Raw genomic sequence first — 24,739 nt, 5'->3', positions numbered from 1 at the left:
AGGGTTATGCCCTTACAAATGGGGCTTAGCTGTTGTGCCTCTGTTTATATTGGATTTGTAAATGTAACCAAAGTAATCATGAAGCCCCTTCATCTTACAGGTCCCACTTGAAAGCTGCTGCTTGATATATATTGATTTTTAAGGAAATAGAAATATTTTCTGAATGTGAGAGCATAAAAAAACATTGGACAAGGATTATGTAAAAGCCAGGTTTGAACTGGATTCTGGGCTTCACTCTGCCTTATCTAGCTGTTTGACCTGAAGCAAGCCCTTTAATTTCTAGACCTCAATTTCCTCAACCATAAAATATAAAGGCATTGGATTAGGTGATCTCTGAGATGGCTTCCAGCCCTCATGATCTTTGAATTTAGTCTATCCCTTAATATCTTGCTTTCCTTAATTTTTCCAAAAAACATATATTGATCTTCCAGTAGTAATTCATTTTGACTCTAACAAGAAATCCTTTTGTTTGTTTTTCTTTGTTAAGGAATCTTCCTCCTCAATGAATACATCCAACAAAATGAATTTTAAAACTTTTTCTTCATCACCTCCTAAACCTGGAGATATCTTTGAGGTTGAACTGGCTAAAAATGATAACAGCTTGGGGATAAGTGTCACGGTACTGTTTGACAAGGTTTTCAAATGTTTTCTCTTCTCCATTTCCAGCAGCCTATTGTATGCCAGCTTATCAATTTATTTTGCTTCTGAAGGGAAACCTGTCAAATAATTTCCCAGATTACAAATTGAAATTGTATCTTAAAACTTTTTTAAAAAGCTGTGTGCTAGTGCCTTTTTCCTGTGGTTTAAAAGAAATTAGACAAATCCTCCTTACTTAAGCTACATAGATTTCATAATGCTTAATCTGAATACAAGACTAAGAAAATATAAAATTTATAAGTATGTTTTACATACGTTTGACACTTCTGCATGAACATCGGGTAACATACTTTAACCTACATCATAAATAAATTCTAATGTGTATTTACATGCCCTTTCTCCCCATAATATATCCTAATTGTAAACATGACTAGTATGTTAAAATTAGAGGTTCCCAAGGAACAGATGTACTTTTACAGTATTTAAATATAAGCATAGGCTACTTAATGAAAATACTTCAGAATTCTAGTCTACTAATTCTAAATTGTTTATTTATTTATCTTTATAACATTTAAAGGATATTGTTAGTTAGGAAAAGCCATTTCAAAACATGGTAGAAATGGCACTATTAGCATATAGAAGTCAAAAAGAAAACCTAATTTTCAAGCACTTTTTAAAATATTGTAACTCTTCACCTCTTGCCCTTGATTTCTTCAGAATTTTATTATCTTCCTGTTGTGAAGGGAGCTAAAACCTGTGCATTCACAAGAGATGGAGAATCTACTCATTAAGTCTCATTTACAGTGTAACAAAACTAACCTACCAAAGCCTTTTAAAATTTAAAAAAAAAAGTTCCTTGACTCATAGATTTGCAAGTTGCAGTTTAGCACATATGATCTGAAGTAAATTACTCTATATGTTGTTCTTTTCTGACAGTCATGTTCTCATACTAATTTTGCATGGATGGATTTTGCTTTCTGCTTGCTCATAATGCATGATGTAGACTTACAAAGGGAGAGCAATTCATATACTCAAGACCCAGCATGTTGTTTTCTGAGTAAAGAGTTTTTCTAAAGAGTAACTGCTTTACATTTGGAAAACCTGGCTAGAAATATTCTTGGGTTTTGAATTAATTGCATGTGCTGAGGTGCTGCTGCTTTGGCTGAGGAACTGAATGCTTTCTAGGTCTCAGATTTGAAAGATGGAGTGTGAAATTATCCATATGACAAAAATGTTATTTTATTTGTCTTTTTCCACTTAGGGTGGTGTGAATACCAGTGTCAGACATGGTGGCATTTATGTGAAAGCTGTTATTCCCAAGGGAGCAGCTGAGTCCGATGGTAGAATTCACAAAGGTAGAGTGTTTGTGTGTGTACAGGAATTATACATAGGATTATCACTTCAACAAATAAATAAGAAATTAGAAAGTTGATAGAGACTTCAAATATTCATAATATAAAATAAAAACATGTGCAATTATTTTAAGACTTAAGTGTTAAAGAACTCCCTGATGTCATTCTAAAAACTCTTCTTTTCAGCCTATTCTCTAGTATCAGAAAATATCTTGACAGTGTTTTATTTTGTGTTTTGTACTTTTGAAGAAGCAAATTGCCAGAAAATGGGAAAGGAATAGTGCCCTTGTAAAAACACTGACATCTACATTTTTAATAAAAAACTAACTAGGTTAGTTCCTTCCAATCTCTCTACATTTGTAGTCAGTTTATCTTTTCCCATGATTTAAATTGATTCTATAATACATACAATAATATCTTGTTCAAAATTGTATTTAAGATTAGTCATAGAATTTGGAAAGTAGATATGTATTAAAGAGACTCTGTGACTTGAGTTTGTCCAGAATTTCTGAGTCTCTCCTCAAATAAATTAATATAAAACAATAGCACAAGATATTAAAAAGCATATAGAATCTTTATCTTATAATTTTGCTTTTTTCAAAATTATTGCTTAATTTATAGGTGATCGTGTCCTTGCTGTCAATGGAGTTAGTCTGGAAGGAGCTACCCACAAGCAAGCTGTGGAAACGCTGAGAAATACCGGACAAGTAATAATAGCTCATTATACCAACCTTTTAAGATATGTTAGAAGAACATAATAACGTGTGAATAATACCTGTCTCGCTTAGGTCTCCAAATTTGTTAGTAAAGAAACCAAGCCTAATTCCTGTAAATGTTCTGGTATTTTCTTTTCCTTCAAATTGGGAAGCAAGTATTATGACAGAGATTTTTCACTGAGGAAACTTGGCTTTCTATATCATATTTAGCCCTATTGTTACCAGATATGACAGGAGAAATGGTGGGGATTACATTTTTAAAATTTTTTGTAAACATCTACAAATACCTAGTGATTTTCATTTCTACTCATTTTTCAGCCAAAGGCTAAATTTTTTTCTGAAGTTTACCAAATTATTTGTAATGGTCTGTATATTACAGTGGTGATTTTATTCTAGTGCCCAAATTTTCTATAACATGTTTATGTTCATTCTAGAAGAGAAAAAAATTTTTTAAGAAAAAGAAAGCAAGAAAAGGGCAGAGGGAGAGAGAAAAAGAAAACCTTGATTTTGCAATATTCAGTCCCTTGCTTTGTTTCTTCATTTTTTTTCTTCCTCTACCTATATTTTGGTGGGCCGAGTAGTTATTGTAAATGATTTTATACCAACAACTATACAAAAAAATTATCTACTTTCTTATAATTCTTCTTAGTTAATGAAGTGCTATTCCATTTGTCCAGGTGGTTCACCTGTTATTAGAAAAGGGGCAGTCTCCAGCATCCAAAGAATGTGTCCCCCTGTTCCCACAGTGTATCCTTCCAGATCCAGATGCCCAAGGTCAAGCCCCAGAAAAAACGAAGAAAATGACTCATGTCAAAGACTACAGCTTTGTCACTGAAGGTCAGGCCTTGAGAGACTGTATTTCACCTTTAACTTCTTATTGACTTACTCAAATTTTAATTTTTATATATTGGATCATAATTCATGGCTGAGTTTCTCTAATTACTCTTGTCAACTGTAAATAATCTGATGGAGCACTATATCATTTTTTTTTAAAGACATATATGTGCACCTCTTAGAGTTTGAAAGACCTTGGTTAATGAAGTCATGCATAAGACAAATTATGGCCACCTAATAGTGCTTTCAATAGTGTAAAATTCAAATAAAATTTTCGAAGGAAAAAATAAATACAAATAATTGCCAAGAATGACTTTAAATCCATATGAAACCTTAACTCTTAACATTTTCTATATTTTGCTTTAATTTTATGAATCTGTCAAGCTAACCCTAGGCAGAAATTCACCTCATAGCTGCCAGATAGTGGTCTTTCTTAAAAATTTTGCAAGCCCTTGGACATAACTCTACTTGGTAGCAAAATAAGAAAATTAAGAATGATGTAGCCTTTCATAAGGCTAAAAGTGTTCATAATACAAAAGTACCCTTTATTCTGAGATTCCATTTATCTCATTTTTAGGGGCATAGATGTCCTTTACTTTATAAATGATGGTGGTGGTATATAGTCATTGTTGTCTTTTATTTTAAATCCTTTTTCGATTGCCAAATGTTAGTACCTCTAAATTAGTCACAAATATAAGGGGAAAAATTAGCCCAAATTATCTCATTATGAAATTATGAAAACAAAATTAGCATACTCACTTTATCTCACTACCTGGTATTCTTTATTTTTTTCACTCCTTTAAATGTGTTTTTTCATTCTTTCCTGGTTATTATTCTTTCAGCTTATTTTGTTGATGAGAATTTCATCAAAATGCTGTTGCAGTTTACTGGAGTAAAGTATGCCTCACTAAAACATTAGAATATCCACTTACTTTCCTCTACCCTTCTCTAACATTTGTTTTGCTCTTCTTACCATCTCTCTCCTATTATGTACCCAAATTTTCCTCATTCCTCTACTTTCCCAGATTTTTCTCTCTTTTTTTTATGTTATTCTACAGTCTTTTAAAATACATGGGATTAAAACATCATTTTATTTTCAGAACCTTAATATCAAAACCCTCTCCTGTTCAAGTAGCTTAGTTCATGCAGCTTAGTTTAAGTTTTCTTAACAAAAAAGAGTGTGCGGTGGGATTTGAATATAGAATAAAAGTACAGTAAGTGCCTATAAAGCTGTAAATTTTCTGAGAAAATGGGCTTTTTTAAGATGTGTCTTAAAGTATATATGTTTGTATATTCATATGTCCATCTCAAGATAGCATGTTAAGAATATTTAAGTTTTTTATATCTTTTTTTTTTTCTCTCCAGAGAATACGTTTGAAGTAAAATTGTTTAAAAATAGCTCAGGTCTAGGATTCAGTTTTTCTCGAGAAGACAGTCTGATTCCTGAGCAAATGAATGCCAGCATAGTAAGGGTTAAAAAGCTCTTTCCTGGACAGCCAGCAGCAGAAAGTGGAAAAATTGATGTGGGAGATGTTATCTTGAAAGTGAATGGAGCCTCTTTGAAAGGACTGTCTCAGCAGGTGAGCCCCCAGGTGTTAAATGTAGCACTTTGCATAATGAGATAGATTGGCCTTTCATAATGATTTCATAATTCTGGCTGAACTGTATCTTCGTTTGTCATTCATGGTACCCCTAGGAAGTCATATCTGCTCTCAGGGGTACATCCCCAGAAGTATCCTTGCTGCTCTGTAGACCTTCACCTGGTGTGCTACCGGAAATTGACCCTGCTCTTTTGGTGAGACCTGTGAAAAGTCTGTATTTTTATAGAATAGCAGTTGAGTGGTTAATTCAGCTACAGTGGTTTCATCATTCATTGATGGCTCCTGGGTTTCATCCTACCTTATTCTTTAGCTAGGAGTCATGGAGCCCCTGAGTGCATTCTGCATTTGTAATAAAAAAGTAATTCAATTCACTTTCCTTTTTCTCCTTTCCACTTCTGGAATTCTAGAATTGTAGGAGTTTGTTTTCTAAGTGTAATTAGGAAAAGATACAAAATAATGGTTACAAAACCCTTTTGTCCATTTCTTCATTGAACCAAACTGGAAAGCATAATTTTCATTCTGACTAGTTTAGATAAAAGTGAAAATTATTTAAGAATTTCTGCCTTTAGGGGTGCCTAGGTGGCTCAGTCAGCGTCTGCCTTCAGCTCAGGTCATGATCCCAGGGTCCTGGGATTGAGCCCCACATCGGGCTGTCTGTTAAGCAGGAGGCCTGCTTCTCCCTCTCCCATTCCCCCTTCTTGTATTCCCTCTCTATGTCTCTCTCTGTCAAATAAGTGAATAAAATCTTAAAAAAAAAAAAATTTATGCCTTTATTTTTAATTCCAGAAATTACAGAGTAAGCAATATGTTTGTCCATTTCCCTTTCTTGTGTCAAGGAAACAGTTAAAGGATCCAAAATCTATTCTGATGGTTATTTATAAATTACATGCTGGTAGGTAGGAATCCATACTTAGATGAATAATAATATAACTGAAGAAAGACAGATTTTGTCCTGTCTACTTAAAAGGGTATTCCATTAAAAATAAACATGACTTCTGGGTATGAAAGGCAGGAATGTCTAGCCCCAGAAACCTTGGCTTTTATATCAGGGAGGAGGGTAGTGTTAGGACATTACTAGGAAAGCGTCATTTCTGAAGGTATATTTTAAACAGCTTTTTATGAGAATTTCTTTGATTTTGGGCACCAGATAAGAAGAACTGAGTGGAACTCTCTTAATGAGTATATAAATTGATTCAATCCTTCCAGAAAACAATCTGGAAATATTAACAAGACCTTTAAGAACATCCTATGTGCTGATTATTAAATAGAAAATTGCAAGGAGGGGCACCTCGGTGGCTCAGTTGAGCAGCTACCTTGGGCTCAAGTCATGATCCCAGGGTCCTGGGATCCAGCCATGTCAGGCTTCCTGCCCAGCAGGAAGCCTGATTCTTCCTCTCTTTCCTGTTTGTGCTCTCTGTTGCTCTCTCTGTCTCTCTCTCTCTCAAATAAATAAAATCTTCAAAAAAAAATAGAAAATTATTAGGAAATAACGAGAAACTGGGGTGGAAATGTACATACAAAGAATCTCTGGATTTCTGTTAATAGTAAAAAGTTAGCAACAATTCCATATAAAATAATTCTGAAATAAATGTTAGGCAGAGCCATTGTGGGATCATTACACAGTTTTATGCAGTTTTTTTCAAAGCATATGTAAGGACTTCAGAAAGTACTCATGATAGAAACCTAAATTTGAAAGTAATTTACAGGGGTGCCTGGCTATTTCAGTCAGTGGAGCATGCGACGATTGATCTCAGGGTACTTAGTTTGAGCCCCACGTTAGAGAGAGAGAGTACTTAAAAATAAAATCCTTTAAAAAAAAAAGGATACAAATTATAATACATAGTATAAGTCATGTAATATTAACAGTTTTTTTTTTTAAGATTTTATTTATTTATTTGACAGAGAGAGAGAGGTCACAAGTAGGCAGAGAGGCAGAGAGAAAGAAGGCGAAGCAGGCTCCCCGCCAAGCAGAGAGCCCAATGAGGTCTTCGATCCCAGGACCCTGAGATCATGACCTGAGCCGAAAGCAGAGGCTTAACCCACTGAGCCACCCAGTCGCCCAACAGTTATTTTTATATATGATATTTTTATATGGTTTTGCTCTCCAATGAGCATAAATTACCTTTATTATCAAAATATAAGTGAATATTTTAATAGAAAGTGCTGTTGTTCAACATGTTCCTTTTCATTTAAGTGTTCATTTTTTTTTAAGATTTTGTTTCTTAAAGATTTTATTTATTTGTCAGAGAGAGAGAGCAAAAGAGCAGGCACAAGCAGAGAGAACAGTAGGCAGAGACAGAAGCAGGCTCCCTGCTGAGCAAGGACCCACCCCCACCCCCACCCCTACCCAATGCAGGACCCGATCCCAGAACCCTGGGATCATGATCTGAGCTGAAGGCAGCCGCTAAACTGACTGAGCCACCCAGGCATTTCCTTTTTAAGATTTTATTTATTTATTTGGGTGAGAGCGTGCATGGGCAGAGAGAGGGGCAGAAGCAGACTCCCTTCTGAGTCAAGAGCCCAACTCAGATCTCCATCCCTGGATCCCCAGGTCACAACCTGAGCCGAAGTCAAGTGCTTAACTGACTGAGCCACCCAGGTGTCCCTCAATTAAGTGTTCTGAAGTTAATATAAGTCATCAGACTCTTTCTTTTTCACTGTGTGCATTACAGACCCCACTGCACTCTCCAGCACAAGTGCTCCCAAACAACACGAAAGACTCTTCTCAACCAGCATGTGTGGAGCAAGGCACCAGCTCAGATGAAAATGAGATGTACGACACAAGCAAGAAATCATGCACATCCCCATCCAGGAGAGACAGTTATAGTGACAGTAGTGGGAGTGGAGAAGAGGAGTTGGTGAAAGCTCCAACAAAAATACCGAATATGAGCTGGAGTTCATCTTTGCATCAGACTCTTAACAACATGGTATCCCAGGCACAAGGTCAACATGAATCATCTAAAAGTCAAGAAGATACCATTTGTACCATGTTTTACTACCCTCAGAAAACACCCAGTAAACCAGAACTCGAAGACAGGTATTGTCGATATTATGGGTAACACTCAGAGCAATGGTCATTGTGAGTAATGGGAGCAGCAACCTGCATTTCTCTAAGGATGAAATACGGCTGTGTGCGAATGAGCATCACAGTGATCAGGCAGATGATGACTGTGTTAGGTATCCTGTTCCTGTGCCTGACGGTGTTAGTTAGCAAACCAGTAAGCTCTTTAGCCTTTTAACCTGAGACTTGCTGACCTCTTGAGCATGTATCTCAAAATCGGGAAAGTTGTTTGCATTTCATCATCATTCATATTACTTTAAGAGAAGAGACCTATTTAGATAGTGATGGGCAGGAGAGTAGGGAATACAAATATAAACAGAAGTGGTTGGGAGGGAAGAGACATAAAGTTTAAAAAGGTCAGATATAAGACTGCAGAAGGTGGGGAAAGATGATTGAAAGAACAAAGGCAAGAAGAAAGACTACATTTATACCTCTAACAGTTATTCACACATTTTATTGTTTGGCTACATCTTTGTGTATGTCCCGTTGCAACCATATTTGTTCAATATGGGTGTTTGGGGGGGTATAGCTCAGGGGTAGAGCATTTGACTGCAATATGGGTGTTTGGGGTTTTTTTTCCCCCGTTGTATCATCAAAAATAACTACTGAAATGAGACTTGCATTTTTTTCTTATTTCTTTTTTTTTTCTTATTCTGCTGAAACACACATTAGGCTTCTGATAACATTAGCTTCAGCCTTGAATTAACAACTAGGAATCAAAAGTATATTCACTTGACCTGTCTTAGTAATTTATGCAGCTTAAAGAGCTTCATAATAACACCCAGACAGAGAATAAAAATTGGTAATGTTAGCATATAACAAATATGAAATAAATTCATAGCCCAGAGTCAGGCAAAAATCCAGAGTCAGGATCACAACCAAATGCAGCCATGACTATTTGTTAAGCATTTTCTGTTTGTGGCACAAACTTACTATATTAGATTGAAATGTATTTGAAAATAGTCTTGCTTCTTTGTGTAGCAATCCTCCTTCCCCTCTACCATCGGACATGACTCTTGGACAAAGCTATCAACCCCAAGCAGAATCTGCTTGCACTAATTCAATGGATAAATATCATATATATCACATTTCTGAACCAGTTAGACAAGAAAACTTGACATGTTTGAAAAATGACTTGGAAAACCACTTTGAAGACTTTGAGCTGGTGAGTTGTTTCCTCTGTATTAAGAAAACTCCGTATTTTCTCAAGTAAGTAGGGATTAAATGAAATATATGTAGAGCACCTAAAATAGTACTTATTTCCCAAATTCTGATGAGTTGCCTTTTTAATTTTTAATCAGCTTTGAATGTAATTTTTTTCTTCTTCACACTTTTGTGTGTGCCCAAATGGAATCCTTTACATTGCACTAATAGCCCTAGGACTTCTAACCCTTATATTCAGTTTGGAAGCCAAATTTTCAAGAATAATAACCTTTACATTGATTGAAATCAGCCTTTTTCAATATTGTTTTTATTATCCAAGTAATAAATATTTGTTATAGGAAAATTAAAAAACAAAGAAAAAATTATTAAAATCACTGATAATCTCACCACCTAAAAATCATAAATATTTTGGAATTGATCTCTCCAGATACTTGGTTTGTGTGTGTGTGTGTGTGTGTGTGTGTGTGTGTGTGTGTGTCATCTATATCTTCAATTTCATTTTCAGCAGTAGAAAATAATCTTTTCTCAGAGAGAAGAAAATCTTTGAATGATTTCCTTTAGAAAAGCTATAAGCAACCTTCATATCTTGTTCAAAATCTTTTTTAAAAAAATTATTTATGCAATTAAATGAAGCTGTAATATTTAGTCACCCAAAGGCTTCATGTTTTTACAAGAAAACCTTTTCTTTTATGATGCTTGGCATCTATCTTGACTGTTTAGAAATATATGAAGAATTTTTCTGAACCTTCCACGGAAAATGTGTTCTTTGATCATCAAAGTATAACCACTAATGAGAATGAGTTCTTGTTATCCTGAAAATACAAAAATTGAAGCATGAGGAGGTTTTGTCTCCGCTGTCTTTAGACAAACACTTAGTACTGTACCTATACCCAACTTTTAAATGGGGATACATTCTATCTAGAATCAGATAGACCTAGCTTCTTCACTTGGTTAAGCTCGGTAACCTTTTAAAGTTTATAGTCCTCTCTGTGTGTTGATGGGCAAAAAAGACAACCTAAAGAGTCACTGTTTTCTTTTCTTAGGAAGTAGAACTCCTCATTACCCTAATTAAATCAGAAAAAGGAAGCCTGGGTTTTACAGTAACCAAAGGCAATCAGAGTATTGGTTGTTATGTTCATGATGTCATTCAAGATCCAGCCAAAAGTGATGGAAGGCTAAGACCTGGGGACCGGCTTATAAAGGTGAGCCATTACCAGAATGGATTTGTACTAATGTAGCCAAAAACTAAGCCAAGGCTGGAGAAGAAAGAACAAGAAGGTTGACTTAATATAACACTCCATTTATTGTTTGGTTTATACTTCCCATCTCCACTTCTTAATAATAAAGGCCTTATATAGTTAACAGTTTCTTACAGTTGACTGTAAGAATACTTACAGTTCCTTTTTAATTAGGAAGTCCCTCTAATCTCAGTTAAAGCATTAAATAAGCTATCTTGGGTATCAGGGACAGAAAGTTTCTTAAACTACTATGAGGATAAATTTCCTGTATTTGCAAAATAATGATGCATTTGTATTTTACAGCGTGTAGTTATTTGATCATTGTATTTATGATTTCCACAATAAAGGGAATTAGCAATAAATTGGAGACCACTCTCTTACTGGCTAATATACAGGTAGGGAGATTACTGTATTTCCATAGAAACTTCTAATCCTGTTTTGCCTATTTCTCATTTTTGTAGGTTAATGATACGGATGTTACAAACATGACGCACACAGATGCAGTGAATCTGCTCCGAGCTGCACCCAAGACAGTCAGATTAGTTCTAGGACGAGTTCTAGAATTACCCAGGATGCCAATGCTGCCTCATTTGCTACCTGACATTACATTAACATGCAACAAAGAGGAATTGGGTAATGCACATTCAAGTTTTGTGTGCTGTGATTTTCTTGGCTAGGTTTAAATAAATACTCTTAAGACTAAGGAAACCAATATTTTCTATTCCCTGAAGGTTTTTCCTTATCTGGAGGTCATGACAGCCTTCATCAAGTGGTATATATTAGTGATATTAACCCGAGGTCAGCTGCAGCCATTGAGGGTAACCTCCAGCTGTTGGACATCATCCACTATGTGAATGGAGTCAGCACACAAGGAATGACCTTGGAAGAAGCTAAGAGAGCGTTAGACATGTCACTTCCATCAGTGGTGCTAAAAGCAACAAGGTACTCTGCAATTACTTGTGGGTTTTGTGTGTTTGCACAAGTGCCAGGCTGTTGATTACACTTGGGCTATTTTAAAAAGCTACTCCTAAATTAGTAACTCACAGCTAAACTAGCAAGAATTAATAAAATTAGAACAGACTCTTTTTTAAACATTTTTTATTTATTTAAGTAATCTCTACACCTGACATGGGGCTCGAACTCAGAACCCCAAGATCAAGAGTCACCTGTCCTTCCAACTGAACCAGCCAGGCACCCCCAGAATAGACTTACTGATAGGAGATTCCAAGAGCACGTTAAGTGGATTAGTGTTTGGTTACGTGTTTGCCGTTGCTAAGAGGGTGGTTACCATTGTCCTCAGGGTGTTTTCAGTTGTAAGTAAACAGGAATAATACAACTCAACTTGGTTTAAACAGGAAAGGGTTTATATGATTTTAAAAGTCCAAAGTTGAGCTGGTCATTAGGTAAAATTTGATCCGGGCTCTGGTTCCATTTTTTGCTGTTTTCAGTTATTCTTCCTTTTCTGTGTTACCTCCATGATTGTTAAATGTCTGTGTCAGTTTCATGACTCACACCTACATACCACATGATCCAGAACAATCTTCTGACAAGTATCCCCAGTAACCCTGATAAAGCAAGGACTGTCTGCTGATTGCCGTAGACCTAAATTAGGGCCGGTCCCTGAACTGAGGCAAAGAGACTGATTGGCCTAGACCAGTTCTGGCCCATTCCTGGAACTGGGGCAAAGTCAGTCCTACCCAAACCTCATGTCTACAACCATTGGGGCATAGAATTATCACTTTCACTACACTTTATAACAATTTCACATTATAAGAAGTGCTAATAGGCACTTTTCTTTCACTTAATAGAAATAGATCAGAAAAAAAATGTATGTATTCATTTCAAACTCCTACAAATATAGTAGCTTAAATGATAGAAGTTTATTATCTTAATAGTTCTGGAAGCAGAAATACAAAGTGGGTTTCACTGGGTGAAAATCAAGTTGCTATCAGGGCCACATTCCTTCTGTAGGCTCTAGAAGAAAATCCATTTTCTTGCTTTTTCTACCTTCTAGAGATTCCCTGTATCCCTTGGATCATGGCTCTCTTCCATCTTCAAAGCGAACAGTCACAACACTCTACTTCTGGTGTCACATCTCTTTCTCTGACTCTGCCTTTCCTGCCTTCTTATTTCACTTACAAAGACCCCTATGATCACACTGGGCCCACCCAAATAGTACAAGATAATCTCCCCATCTTTAGATCTTTAACGTACATCTGCAAAATCCCTTCTACCATGTAAAGTAACATATTCACAGGTTTGGAGGATTAGAATGTAGACATCTTTGTGGGACTATTATTCTGCCTGCCACAGTGTACATACAACCAGGATTTCTGGATTACAGATTTATGTTACGTTTGTATCTGTGATACATGGTGAGTTTTACATAGTATGTCTTTCAGAATACAGGAACTATAATTAAATCATTTGATCATAAACATTTGTTCCTTCTCAAACTTTAAATTAGACTGTGTACTTTAATTCTTTAAATGTAATCCCTGATCTCCTTCCCTCCTATATTTCTAAAAGTTTGATTGGCTTGCATTTATTTTCATAGATGTAGCCGAATGTTAATTAGTGGAGGAGGAAAGTGTTCAAACAACCTGGAAAATATTTTTGTGAAAATTAACATCTCCTCTAACCATAGATCTAGCCGAATTTTTTGGCCTCAAAATCCATAGAGTACCCAGCCCTAAAATCACTACCTTTTGCCTTTCTGCTTTTTTTTTTTTTTATCTTCACTATAGTCGCTACAGTTATAGCGGTGCTAGCCACAATTACTTTCCCCTTCTTTCTTCCTCCACATTTCTCCTCTACTGTATACATATCTGTCCTCTTCAGAGTCCAAGGGGTAGCTATAACAGAGGGATAGAGATTTGTCTGTGTGTCGAGAACTATACAGGGTCTGTCATCTTACCTGACTTGCAAGCTAATAAACCATCCAGTTACTGTTTTTTGGGTGCTGGTAGAAGGTATGAAACTCCTGGATCAGAGACAAAATATTTTTTGAGTAACCACCACGAGCAGCATGGGCGTTGTATCAGTGTCAATTCCACACATCTTCTAAGTCTCCCGAAGATGGCACATGTGGGCCCAGTGGATTTCTGAACATGTAGTGGGTCGTGTCATTGAATACCATGAGGAGAAGAGAGAACCTGCCCCTTCATGTCACCCTGTAAGAAAACCTGCTTTTTATTTGGAGAGAGAAGCTGCCTCATCTAGTGCCTCATGTAGTGAGAAAGGCTACTTTCTCACTACAAACATAGCCTTGAGAATTGGCCCAGATAAAAAGCAGTCAGGGCCTTGCACTCCTAGGGTACCCAAGAAGAACATACAGAACCCAAATTGCTTCTCCCAGCACTGTATACTTTAGGCAGACTCCCTTTTCTCTCAAGTACTAACAATGAGAAGATTTCATACCAGTCCTCTGCTTCCAAGGTGCTGTCTTTTTGACAGACTTTCACATTGGGTGGTACTATCCTTCCTATGATCCTTTGAACATAGATATTTTGTCTAGGTTTCACTTTAAATAATTTTTTAAAAACACGTATCAAGGGCCTCAGATATATGAAATGTAGTGAACAATACTATAATTCCTAAGTTATCTTTGAACTATCACCTGAGTATAGTGAACTAATTAATTAGATCAGAATATTACAAATGTTTTAACGAGAGGGAAACGTGGTAATGTGTTAATCCGAGACCTAGAGAAAGATCATGTAAAGAAGTGATTCTTAATCTTTTTTCAGTCAAGAATATCTCTCTCCAGAGAATACGTAGATGTAAATTGATATAAATTTTGTCTACAGTTTCAGGGGTGCCCAGTCCTCCCTCTGAAGCCCATCTAAAATAAAATTCCTGAAGCTCAATAGTTAGCAGATGGTTCAAAGGGTATTTAAATAAACATATTAATTTGGAATTGCCTTTTCTTTCTTTCTTTTTTCTTAATGACGCAGAGATGGTCATCCAGTAGTCCCAAGTTCTAAGAGGTCTGCCTTTTCAACTCAGTCAACCAAAGCCAGCGGTAAGGAAACATTTGTTTTATGACACAAGTAGTTATTTAGAGATAAATATTTTTTTTCCCAAAAGCAAGTTTGAAGACTATCACTACGATGTTTTTATTGCCCTTCCAGAGTAGAGTGTTTTTTAGGATCTCTCTAAGTGCAAAAAATTACATTTAAATAAAAACATTGAAATAGTAGAGCAGCATGGACCATGGGATTTATGGCCAAAATAGACCTGACTTTATAAGTTCTATGTGACCTTAGCAAGTTACTTGATCCCTATGTAAGCCTCTATTTCCTATCAGTAAAATAAGAATATTAATAGTAGCTATCTTATAAGTTTATAATGAAGGATAAATAGGATAAGAATACGTGAAATGCTTATCATAATAATTGTCACGTAATAATTTATTCAGACAATTATTGAATCCCTTCATTGTGCCAGGTGTTGGTTTGGACACTGTGAATAAATCAACAAATATACAAAGTATCTGCCTTACATTTTAGCATAATAATAGAAATTGTAGTGTTAGTAATTGTGGCAGTTGCTAACATAAATTTAATGCTTACCCTGGACTAAGCATTCTTTTAATTGCTTTAGTCCTCACAACAACTCTGTGAGAATAGTGTTATTATAATCCTCCATTAATAAAAGGGGAAACTGAGACAGAGAAGTCTGACAACTCGCCTAAGCTCACAGAGTTAATAAATGCAAAGCCAGAATCTAAACCTGGGGTGTCTGATTCCATGCTCTCATTTACACAATTGGGCTCAGTAAGTGAAGCTTTTAAATGCTAGTGTTAATATAATAATAAGAATGATAGACACAGGGGAATGTGAAATTAATGTATTTGAAATGTGAATTCAGTACTTCATACACAAGTAAACTTTTAGGTTATCAAGCAGTAGTATCTAAATACCAAAAGAATCTCACTACTGCAGTTCTGATTTATCTGCTAAATACTAAAGCACATCTCTTCATCTCCTGCTCTGTTATCTTGAATGCCTTAGGGATCCTTACTATTCTCTATTAGTTCCAGTTCACAATAGAGTCCAACTACCTCATAGAAAAGTCAGGAGAGCATTTTCTAGTAACCTCTAGGTCATCTGTAACTTTCAGAGCTAAAGAGAGCTGTGCCCTGCTAGCCCCCCTTGTAGAAATTGCCCAGTGATCTGTCTTTATGGAATTCTCTGATTTGACTTCCACAGAACTGATTTCTTTATGAGTTCTGAAAATCATATAGTTATCAATAATAGGAACCCTCTTATAGTGATGAGAATATAAAATAGTATAGCCATTTTATAAAACAGACAATTTCTTAAAAATTTAAACATGGGCCTCCCATATGATCCAGCCACTCCATTCCTTTGTTTGTTTACTCAAGAGAAAAGAAAGCATATATCCAGACACAGAAACCTGTACATGAATGTTTTAGCAGCTTTCTTTGTAAAAATCAAAATCACAAGCCACTCAAATGTCTAAAAACTATTGAATGAATGAGCCAACATATCCAAACAACCATATACTAAGTATACTACTTAGTAATAAAAATGGCCTGTTGAGACATATAGCAATATAATCAAAATAACCTCAAAATAAGACCCTGGAATGAAAGAAGCCAGACAGAAAAGAGTTGATACTGTATTATTCCATTTATTCAAAATTATAGAAAATGCAAATTATAGTGACAAAGCAGATTAGTGGTTGCTTGGAGACAAAGAAGGTAAGGGGCAGTTAGGGGAACAGGAGGGAGAGATTACAAATAATAAACTGTTGTGTTTTGTACTATTCCGGGATGATTTTTTAAACTGGTAGTCTATTATTGGTGCATTCTTTCAGTATTTTTCCTGGAAGTTTAATAATGTATTCTATCTCCTGGAAATGATATTAAAAGGCATTCTTAGCTCTTCATAACATCAACCCCATGATTATAGAAATTTATCCCTACAAATTTCATGTCAACCTTCATCTTTCTAGGTGAATTTTTTTTTTTTTTTTAAAGATTCATTTATTCATTTGACTGAGCGCACACACAAGTCGGGGCAGGGACAGAGGGAGAGATTCTGAGGCCAAGTCCCCACTGAGCGCAGAGCGCCACACTGAGCTTGACCTCACCACCCATGAGATCATGAGCTGAGCCAAAATCACCAGTCTGCCACTAAACCCACTGAGCCACCCACCCGCCCCTCTAGGTAGAATTACTTTCAGGTCATTCTCAAATAGATGTCCTTGAATACACTTATTTGTATTTTTTTTCCTTTTCTATTTTTTTTTCCTTTTTAACTTCTCCAAACTCTACTATATCTTTCAGAAAATCTCTTAAAAATATAATTTAATGAAGCAAATGATTTTTAAATAGGACTTTTTAACTGTAAGAAAGATCATTTCATTTAGTATATGTATTGAATCTTCGTGCTGATGGCTAAGAGTTAAAATTAACATTTGGCTTAGACATATGTTAAAAGTTCTATTTAGTTGTATCCATAACTTATTTTACTGTGTTAAATTGATAGCCTTTATGAAATGATATACATGGCTTGCTACCTTCCCTTAAGTAGTAAAGTGAGCATATGTCACATAATAATGTGTTATCTCTCCCATTCAGTTGGGATAATTTATATTCCGTGTCTCAAAATTAAAACCATTCCGCCCAAACTGAGCTCTCGTGCAAACTATAGTATTTTCTTTCAAGAAAATAACTTTTTCCTTGGAATAAACCCTTTTGTAATATTTGATTCCTTCTAGTTGGTTTTAAATCACTTTGTACTATGACCTCTTCTGGCACACTAATAAAAATAAGAATATGCACAGAGGGGCACCTGGGCGGCTCAGTGGGTTAACCCTCTGCCTTCGGCTCAGGTCATGATCTCAGGGTCCTGGGATGGAGCCCCGCCTCAGGCTCTCTGCTCCTGCTTCCTCTCTCTGCTTGCCTCTCTGCGTACTGTGACTTCTCTCTCTGTCAAATAAGTAAATAAATCTTTAAAAAAAAATAAGAATATGCACAGAAATGTGGGTTTTCTTTCACTCCTTTGATGTCCGTCTTGTGGTTCCAGCTGGCTCTTCCCTGACTTTCTGTGTTGTCCCTTCCAGGTCATTACCCTGTGGAGTCTTGCTGCAAACCTGTCCTCACTCCTAGTAATTCATTCTCCAAGGTAAGGAAAAGGCCGCCTTCTTTGTGTCATACTTCCTTAGCTATGTAACCAACTTGTTTGTCTCGAACCAAACTGATTTCACATTTGAATATTTGCCTTTTTTAGATACATGTTGTGAAAGTTGGAATCTATTTTAGTGAACTCATGGCCTTTCTAAGGAAAGCACTCAGTGAAAAGACCGCACACAAATAACCCTCCAATATTTGGCACATATTTAGATCTTGTATAAGTTAATTACTTGTACAGATAGCTTTAGCGCTGGGATTTTTTTATTAATGTGCACAGTTCTTTTGGTTGTGTCTTAGTCCCCAGGAGAGAAGAACATACATAATTAAGAGCAGAATTGGTCCTTTGGGTTAATGTTGACCAGCAGTGATCTCAAGTGACAGTTCTGTGCTGCTAGTACAGATGGCACTGACAGAAGATAGAGGCTTATTTGCTTTTTAAAAGACATGGGAAATGCTTTACCGCATCATCAAATGTAAGAACCTAATTATTTAAGATTAGCGCAGAAAAATCTGGAGGTGGTTTAACAAAACTGCTTTAATACGTAACTAAATTCCACTTCAAGCTTTTTCTTTAAGGCCTTACATATGCCCATTTGTTTGGTTAGCATTTCTTTTAAAGATTTTCTTCTGGCATGTAATGTACATTCTAAAATGATCCCAGCTGGGTCTTCATTTTGTGGAATTGTTTAATCCCACACACATCCCATACAGTCTGTTCTGGACCCCACTATCTGAAAGTCTTTCCGTGTAAGATCCAGACCTGAGGCATTGGTCCCCTAGGAATCTGAAAATCCTATCATCTCAACAAGACTTCTGGGTAAGAGCTAGAGTTAGTATAGTAGGAAAATTTGGTGACCAGAAGGTCAAAATTCTATGTCTTTCAGCTCACTGGTCTAGCAAATCCTGAAAAGATATTGTAGTAGAAGAATTATTAGGCAGAAATGATTGGGACAAGAAAATTATTGAGGTAGAACAACACCCACTATTCTCTGTTTATTCTAAAGGTCTGCAATTACACACAGCTGGACCACCTGAGTTTTCATGCATTTCTAGTGTTAGTCATGCTGTATGATGTTCATTTTCTTTTTAAATATCAGCATGTTATTGAAAGGGAGATGGGGAGAATTTCTGTTTAAATTATATAAAACCCTTAAAAACTAGAACCTTTGTTATTCATGGTTGCGAACATTTTTTGTTGGAATTCAAATATTCCAGGAAGTCGTTCAAACGATGTTCTGTCCTTGATGCTAATGTCTGTACTATGAATTTCTCATAAAGATTCACAATCCAGTAAAACTTGACATTATATAAACAGTAGTTATAAAGAAACAATTCTGTTGCATCTACCATTTCTACTTTTGTCTTGATGAAAAGAGTAAGATCTTCAGAGCAAACCATCTTTTATTTATATATATTTATTTTAATTTATTCTAGTCATTTAATGATTCATTTTTGCTCAAATCAGTTTTCTTTCAATAGGCCATGTACCATGAAGTGTTTACAATTTACCATGGAATTAGAAAGTTACATCCTATTAAATAATTATAGTTATACACCCATTGTTACTTTTCTTAAATTGAGATGAGATTTAGACTAGATTTGAAAATCTTTAATCTTTATACCCAGCAGTTGACCAGAATGCTAACCTAGAGTCTGTCCAAGTCACAGCTTCACTAATACTTTTTTAAAGATTTTATTTATTTATTGGACAGAAAGAGAGATCACAAGTAGGCAGAGAGGCAGGCAGAGCGTGGGGGGAAAGCAGGCTCCCCACCGAGCAGAGCCCGATGCGGAGCTTGATCCCAGGACCCTGAGATCATGACCCAAGCCAAAGGCAGAGGCCCAACCCACCGAGCCACCCAGGCGCCCCTAAAAGACAATTTTTTCCCTTCCCCTCATCTTCTAAATTTAGTGATCCTATAAAACTTTGCTAAAAAGTTATATGAAAGAGAAGTCCCATAAAATATGCCTCAAAAAAAGAGATTTCTGCAGTCAAGCAGATTTAGGAAATACTACATAATAAAGTTTTCTTTGGCAACTCAAAATTTGTAATAGTAAACATTGTGAGAATTCTTGGAATAAAAATAATGATTTCATGTTATGTATAATCTGTTTCCAGAGATTTTCAGTGATGGATAGTCCCATCCTCTTTGTACATTCCATTGTACCAATGTTTCCTAGAAACACTGATCTATTATGGGTAGATATAAAATGGATTTTATACTAAGAAAGAGGGAGAGAAGGACATGGTGGGGTAATCTACAGTCCCTCCCTAATCCTGGAAATTAGTAAAATATAAACTAATGATTTGCTCTGGTTTCATACCTTAGGTTAATGGGGAAGAAATAACTGAAGTTTTGTACCCTGAAGGAAAATGCTCTACTTATCAAATGAAGGGATCCGCAAACTTGATTCTCTCCAAAGGTAGTTTTCCACATCAGTCATCTAGTTACTCTAAATGCCCTAATAATTGAGGTAATAAAGAAATATTAGCTATTGGGCATACATGCTTCTGTAGTGTAAAAAGGAAGGACTGTTGTTCAAAGAAATAAAAGAACAATGTAAAATTATTGTTAGCGGCATTACTGTACAAGTGTCCTGAATTCATTCTCATCTCTAATATTAAAAATATTTTTAAATGTTAGAAAAGACAGCTGTTTTTGTTTGTTAGTGTTGCTTATATTCTTTGAAACAGCAATTCACCTAATAATTTAGAAAATGTTTCTTGAATATATTTGGGCTGCTCTCTTATATCTTTAATCTTTGTAAATTTTATTTCTTTTTTTTTTTGAAGAGAGAGCATGTACGCAAACACACACATGGCAGTGGGGGGTTGGGCAGAGAGAGAGGGAGTGAGAGAATCTTAAGCAGCCTCCACCCCCAACACAGTGTGGGACGTGGAGGCTCGAACTCATGACCCCGATATCCTGACCTAAGCCGAAAACCAAGAGTTGGACCCCTAACCAACTGACCCATCCAGGCGCTCTTGTATATCCTTAATCTTTGTAACATAACTTCTTTAGTTGAGTTTCTTTCATAAATTAATAATTTGGGATTAATTTAGGAAAATAAGCATTAAGTTATTGCTTCACAGACATAGATTTTGGTTTATTCTTTTTAAGTTGTATTTGTGTGGTCTTTCGTCATGGCAGCCAGAGTCGTGTTGGGACTAGAAATGACTAGTTTCCACGAGTGTAAACTGCTTTTCCCGTCCTGGCTGCTTTTCAAAGACGAGGCTTAAAATCTGAAAGATGTACTACCCGTGATTTGACACAGTGTCTCTTTCTCATGTCAGTATTTTTATAGTAAAATCTCATGTGCATTCCTGTTTTCCAAGAATCTAATGTACCAGAAGATGATATCTATGATGATCCTCAAGAAGCTGAAGTCATTCAGTCTCTGCTGGATGTCGTGGATGAGGAAGCCCAGAATCTTTTAAACCAAAATAATGCAGCAGGAGACGCCTGTGTTCCAGGTAGATGAACCAGAGGGAAGAAGTAGGTATACTAAGGAATACAAAAAGGCCTCTGGGGAGCATTTTAATTCTTTTTGGCCCATTTATTTCTCTCCCAGGTTCGTTGAAAACCAATGGGAAGTTATCTGAAGAGAGAGGAGAAGACTGTGATGGTTCACCGTTGCCTGAAGATTTTACAGAGGTAAGGATAATACCTAGATAAACACTCTAGGATGCTATATCTTGTTAGAATTGTGTATCTCCCTACTGCAAGCTTGCTTTCTCTGCTGAGACCTTCCCTCTGCCTCCCCCGCCTCCAGCATTTCCGATTTCCCAGCACTGCTCACCCCCTGCCCTGACCTTGGCATTCACAGGTTTATATTTATCTGTCTGGTTCCCGTAGGCATTTGAGTTTGCAGCCTGTAGTCTTGTGCTTGGACTGCCATCGCAAAATACCACCGACTGGGTGGCTTAAAGTACAGAAATTCATTTTCTCACAATTTTGGAGACTGGAAGTCCAAGATCAATGTGCCAGCAGGGTTGGTTTCTGAGGGTTTCTCTCTCCTTGGCTTGCGCATGACCAGCTTTTCATTATGTCCTCACATGGCCATTCCTCTGTGTTTGTGCACTCCTGGTATTTCTTCCTTTTCTTACAAGGGCACCAGTCCTGTTGCTTTGGTGCCCCATCCTTATGACCTCATTTAGCCTTAATTACCACCATAAAGACCCTGTCTCCAAACATTGTCTCATTGGGAGTAGGGCTTCAACCTCTGAATTCTGGGGGAATCACAATTCAGACCATAACAAAGTCTTTGCTTTAACCAGTTATAAAATATGTAATTAAATAAAATTTCATTCATAATAGTTAAAAACAAAAAAACTATAAGCATAAATTCAACCCAAAATGTGTAAGACCTATATTACAAAAACTTTAAAGCTCTGCAAAGAAGCAAAAAAAATATTGAATATTTCTATTCTTTTTACCTAAAATTTAAATTCTCCCTAGATTTACCCATAAATTAAATACTGTCCCATAAAAATCTTTTAACTTTTTTTTAAAATGAGAAGCAGAGCATAAAAAAGTAAAAAAAGTAAGAAAGTAAAAAAACAAATTCAAGAAAGGAGGAAGCAAAGTACTGACATAAAAACATGAAGTTTCATTTATACCAAACTCTAAATGTGTTAAAATCACTGTGGGATTTATATTCATAAGCAGACAAATTTAAAAAAGACAAATATGACTAACCTCCATAGCTGAAAGGAAGACTAAGCCAGTATTCTGGAAGAGTTTTCTGTTTCATCTTATATTTCTAGAATAGTGCCTGTATTGAAGTAATTTTAAGTTTCTTTTCTTTTTTTTTTTTTTTTAAGATTTTATTTATTTATTTATTTGACAGAGAGAGAGAGATCACAAGCAGGCAGAGACAGAGGGAGGGGGAAGCAGGCTCCCTGCTGAGCAGAGAGCCCAATGCGGGGCTCGATCCCAGGACTCGGATCATGACCTGAGCCAAAGGCAGAGGTTTTAACCCACTGAGCCACCCAGGCGCCCCAACTGCATACATTCTTAACAGTGTATTCTACAACCCTGGAAGCTTTGTGGGTTGTTTTGGGGTTTTTTAGCTTTTATTATTGAAATATAGTTGAAATACAATGTTATATTCATTTTAGTTATGCAACATAGTGATTTAACAATTGTATACTTTATTCAGTGCTTACCCTGTTAAGTGTAATTTATCACCTATAACCATACAAAGTTATTACAGTATTAGTGACTCCATTTCCAGTACTGTACTTTTCATCTTCATGACTTATTTATTTTATAGCTAGAAGTTTATAACTCTTAATCTCCTTCACCTGCTTTGCCCATACTCCCACCCCTGTCCACTCTGGCAACCACCAGTTTCTTCTCTGTATTTATGAGTCTGTTTCTGTTATTTGTTTGTTCATTTATTTTTTAGATTCCACATCTCAGTGAAATCATATGGTATTTGTCTTTGTCTTATTTCACTTAACATGATACCCTGTTGGTCTATCCATGTTGTCACAAATGCCAAGATCTCATCTTTTTTGTTTCTCTATTGGTGGATACTTGGGTTGCTTCCATATCTTGGCTATTGCAAATAATGCTTCAGTAGGGGCACTGACTGGCTCAGATGGTAGAGCAAGCGACTCTTGATCTCAGGATTGTGAGTTCAAGCCACATTTTGGGTGTAAAGATTACTAAAAAAAAAAAAAACAACAAAAAAAAACCAACCCTGCCATAAACATTGGGGTACTTCTTTTCAAATTCATGTTTTCATTTTCTTAAGTAAATACCCAGTAGTGGAATAAATAGATTATATGTACAACCCCAAAAATTTTAGGGTTTTAACCCTATGGGCCAAAAGTTAAGCTACTAATCATTGTATTATGAAGAGTATAGTATAATGCACAGTTATTTGTCACTCTACTGTAATTTGTCACTCTATACTTGACTACTTCTTAATGAAATACTTAAGTCCCATGTCTGAGTCTTATTTATGAATGAAGGAATGAATGCCAGTCATATATATAGTGTAAATCATCAAGTAAGCTTTCAAAACTATTCATTTAGCTATTACTGAATGTGTTTGACTCTGATTAAGCTGGGGTAACTGGGTAAGAAGGTATGTCAGTGTTTCCATCTTAAATTTGCTTGTATGGTCTAGTAGTCAATTTGGGAGTTGTACACATGTAAATAAGTAAGTGTAATTTTTTTAAAAACTGTAATAAAAACATGTCCTGATAAATGTTTATATGGGATTCAGAGTGTTTTATTTATTTCTCTTTAAAGATGTTATTTATTTATTTGACAGAGAGAGATCACAAGTAGGCAGAGAGTGGGAAGCAGCCTCCCTGCTGAGCAGAGAGCCCAGCTCAGGGCTTGATCCCAGGATCCTGAGATCATGACTTGAGCTAAAGGCAGAGGCTCAACCCACTAAGCCACCCAGGCACCCCTCACAGGGTATTTTAAAGAACAAGGGAATAATAGCGACCATACAGGCATTTGTTAAAATAATTGCTAAGGTAATTTGTCCTACTAAAGATTGGAATGGGGGCCAACGGGTGGCTCAGTTGTTAGGCATCTGACTTCAGCTCAGGTCCTGATCCCAGAGTCCTGGGATCGAGCCCTACGTCGGGCTCCCTGCTTAGCGGGAAGCCTGCTTCTCTCTCTCCCACTCCCCCTGCTTGTGTTCCCTCTCCCACTTTGTCTGTCTCTGTCAAATAAATAAATGGAATCTTTAAAAAAAAATTTTGAAAAGGATTGAAATGTAAGATTTATTAACCATGTAAGAATGAAATTTAGCATATTCTTCTAATTGTAGCAAACTGCTCCTGCAGTATTTGGGTCTCTGAGACACCATACTCTGTTACAATACAAGCTGATTGATCATTGTTCTCCATGGAGAGACTCCTCACTTTAATAATAAAAGGGAAAAATAATTTAATACATTGAAAATTACTAAGACATTTTCTAAAGAGCCCATTTTCAGATTTTAACACTGAAGTAGTGTAGGGCACCTGGGTGGCTCAGCTGG

At 36.2% G+C, this 24,739-nt stretch overlaps 1 protein-coding gene across 5 annotated transcripts in view; it reads left to right on the top strand.

Annotated features, from left to right (window-relative positions):
* Nucleotides 1-24,739, top strand: part of PTPN13 (protein tyrosine phosphatase non-receptor type 13) — a 204,684-nt gene that overhangs the window by 162,478 nt on the left and 17,467 nt on the right. For 3 of the 5 annotated variants that reach the window (XM_045997255.1, XM_045997256.1, XM_045997253.1), the window contains 16 exons: nt 488-634; nt 1,859-1,952; nt 2,571-2,656; nt 3,343-3,502; nt 4,865-5,079; nt 5,196-5,294; nt 7,773-8,137; nt 9,143-9,326; nt 10,369-10,527; nt 11,025-11,196; nt 11,295-11,505; nt 14,520-14,587; nt 17,659-17,720; nt 20,059-20,152; nt 21,066-21,203; nt 21,302-21,384. In XM_045997255.1, coding sequence (XP_045853211.1) covers nt 488-634; nt 1,859-1,952; nt 2,571-2,656; nt 3,343-3,502; nt 4,865-5,079; nt 5,196-5,294; nt 7,773-8,137; nt 9,143-9,326; nt 10,369-10,527; nt 11,025-11,196; nt 11,295-11,505; nt 14,520-14,587; nt 17,659-17,720; nt 20,059-20,152; nt 21,066-21,203; nt 21,302-21,384 — 2,337 coding nt within the window. The remainder of the gene's footprint in view (nt 1-487; nt 635-1,858; nt 1,953-2,570; nt 2,657-3,342; nt 3,503-4,864; nt 5,080-5,195; nt 5,295-7,772; nt 8,138-9,142; nt 9,327-10,368; nt 10,528-11,024; nt 11,197-11,294; nt 11,506-14,519; nt 14,588-17,658; nt 17,721-20,058; nt 20,153-21,065; nt 21,204-21,301; nt 21,385-24,739) is intronic. The other 2 variants (XM_045997257.1, XM_045997254.1) reach the window with 1 other exon arrangement.

Source organism: Meles meles, chromosome 2 (assembly GCF_922984935.1).
Source record: "Meles meles chromosome 2, mMelMel3.1 paternal haplotype, whole genome shotgun sequence".
In the NCBI taxonomy this organism is placed as follows: Eukaryota; Metazoa; Chordata; class Mammalia; order Carnivora; family Mustelidae; genus Meles; species Meles meles.
This window is presented reverse-complemented; position numbering and strand designations above follow the sequence as displayed.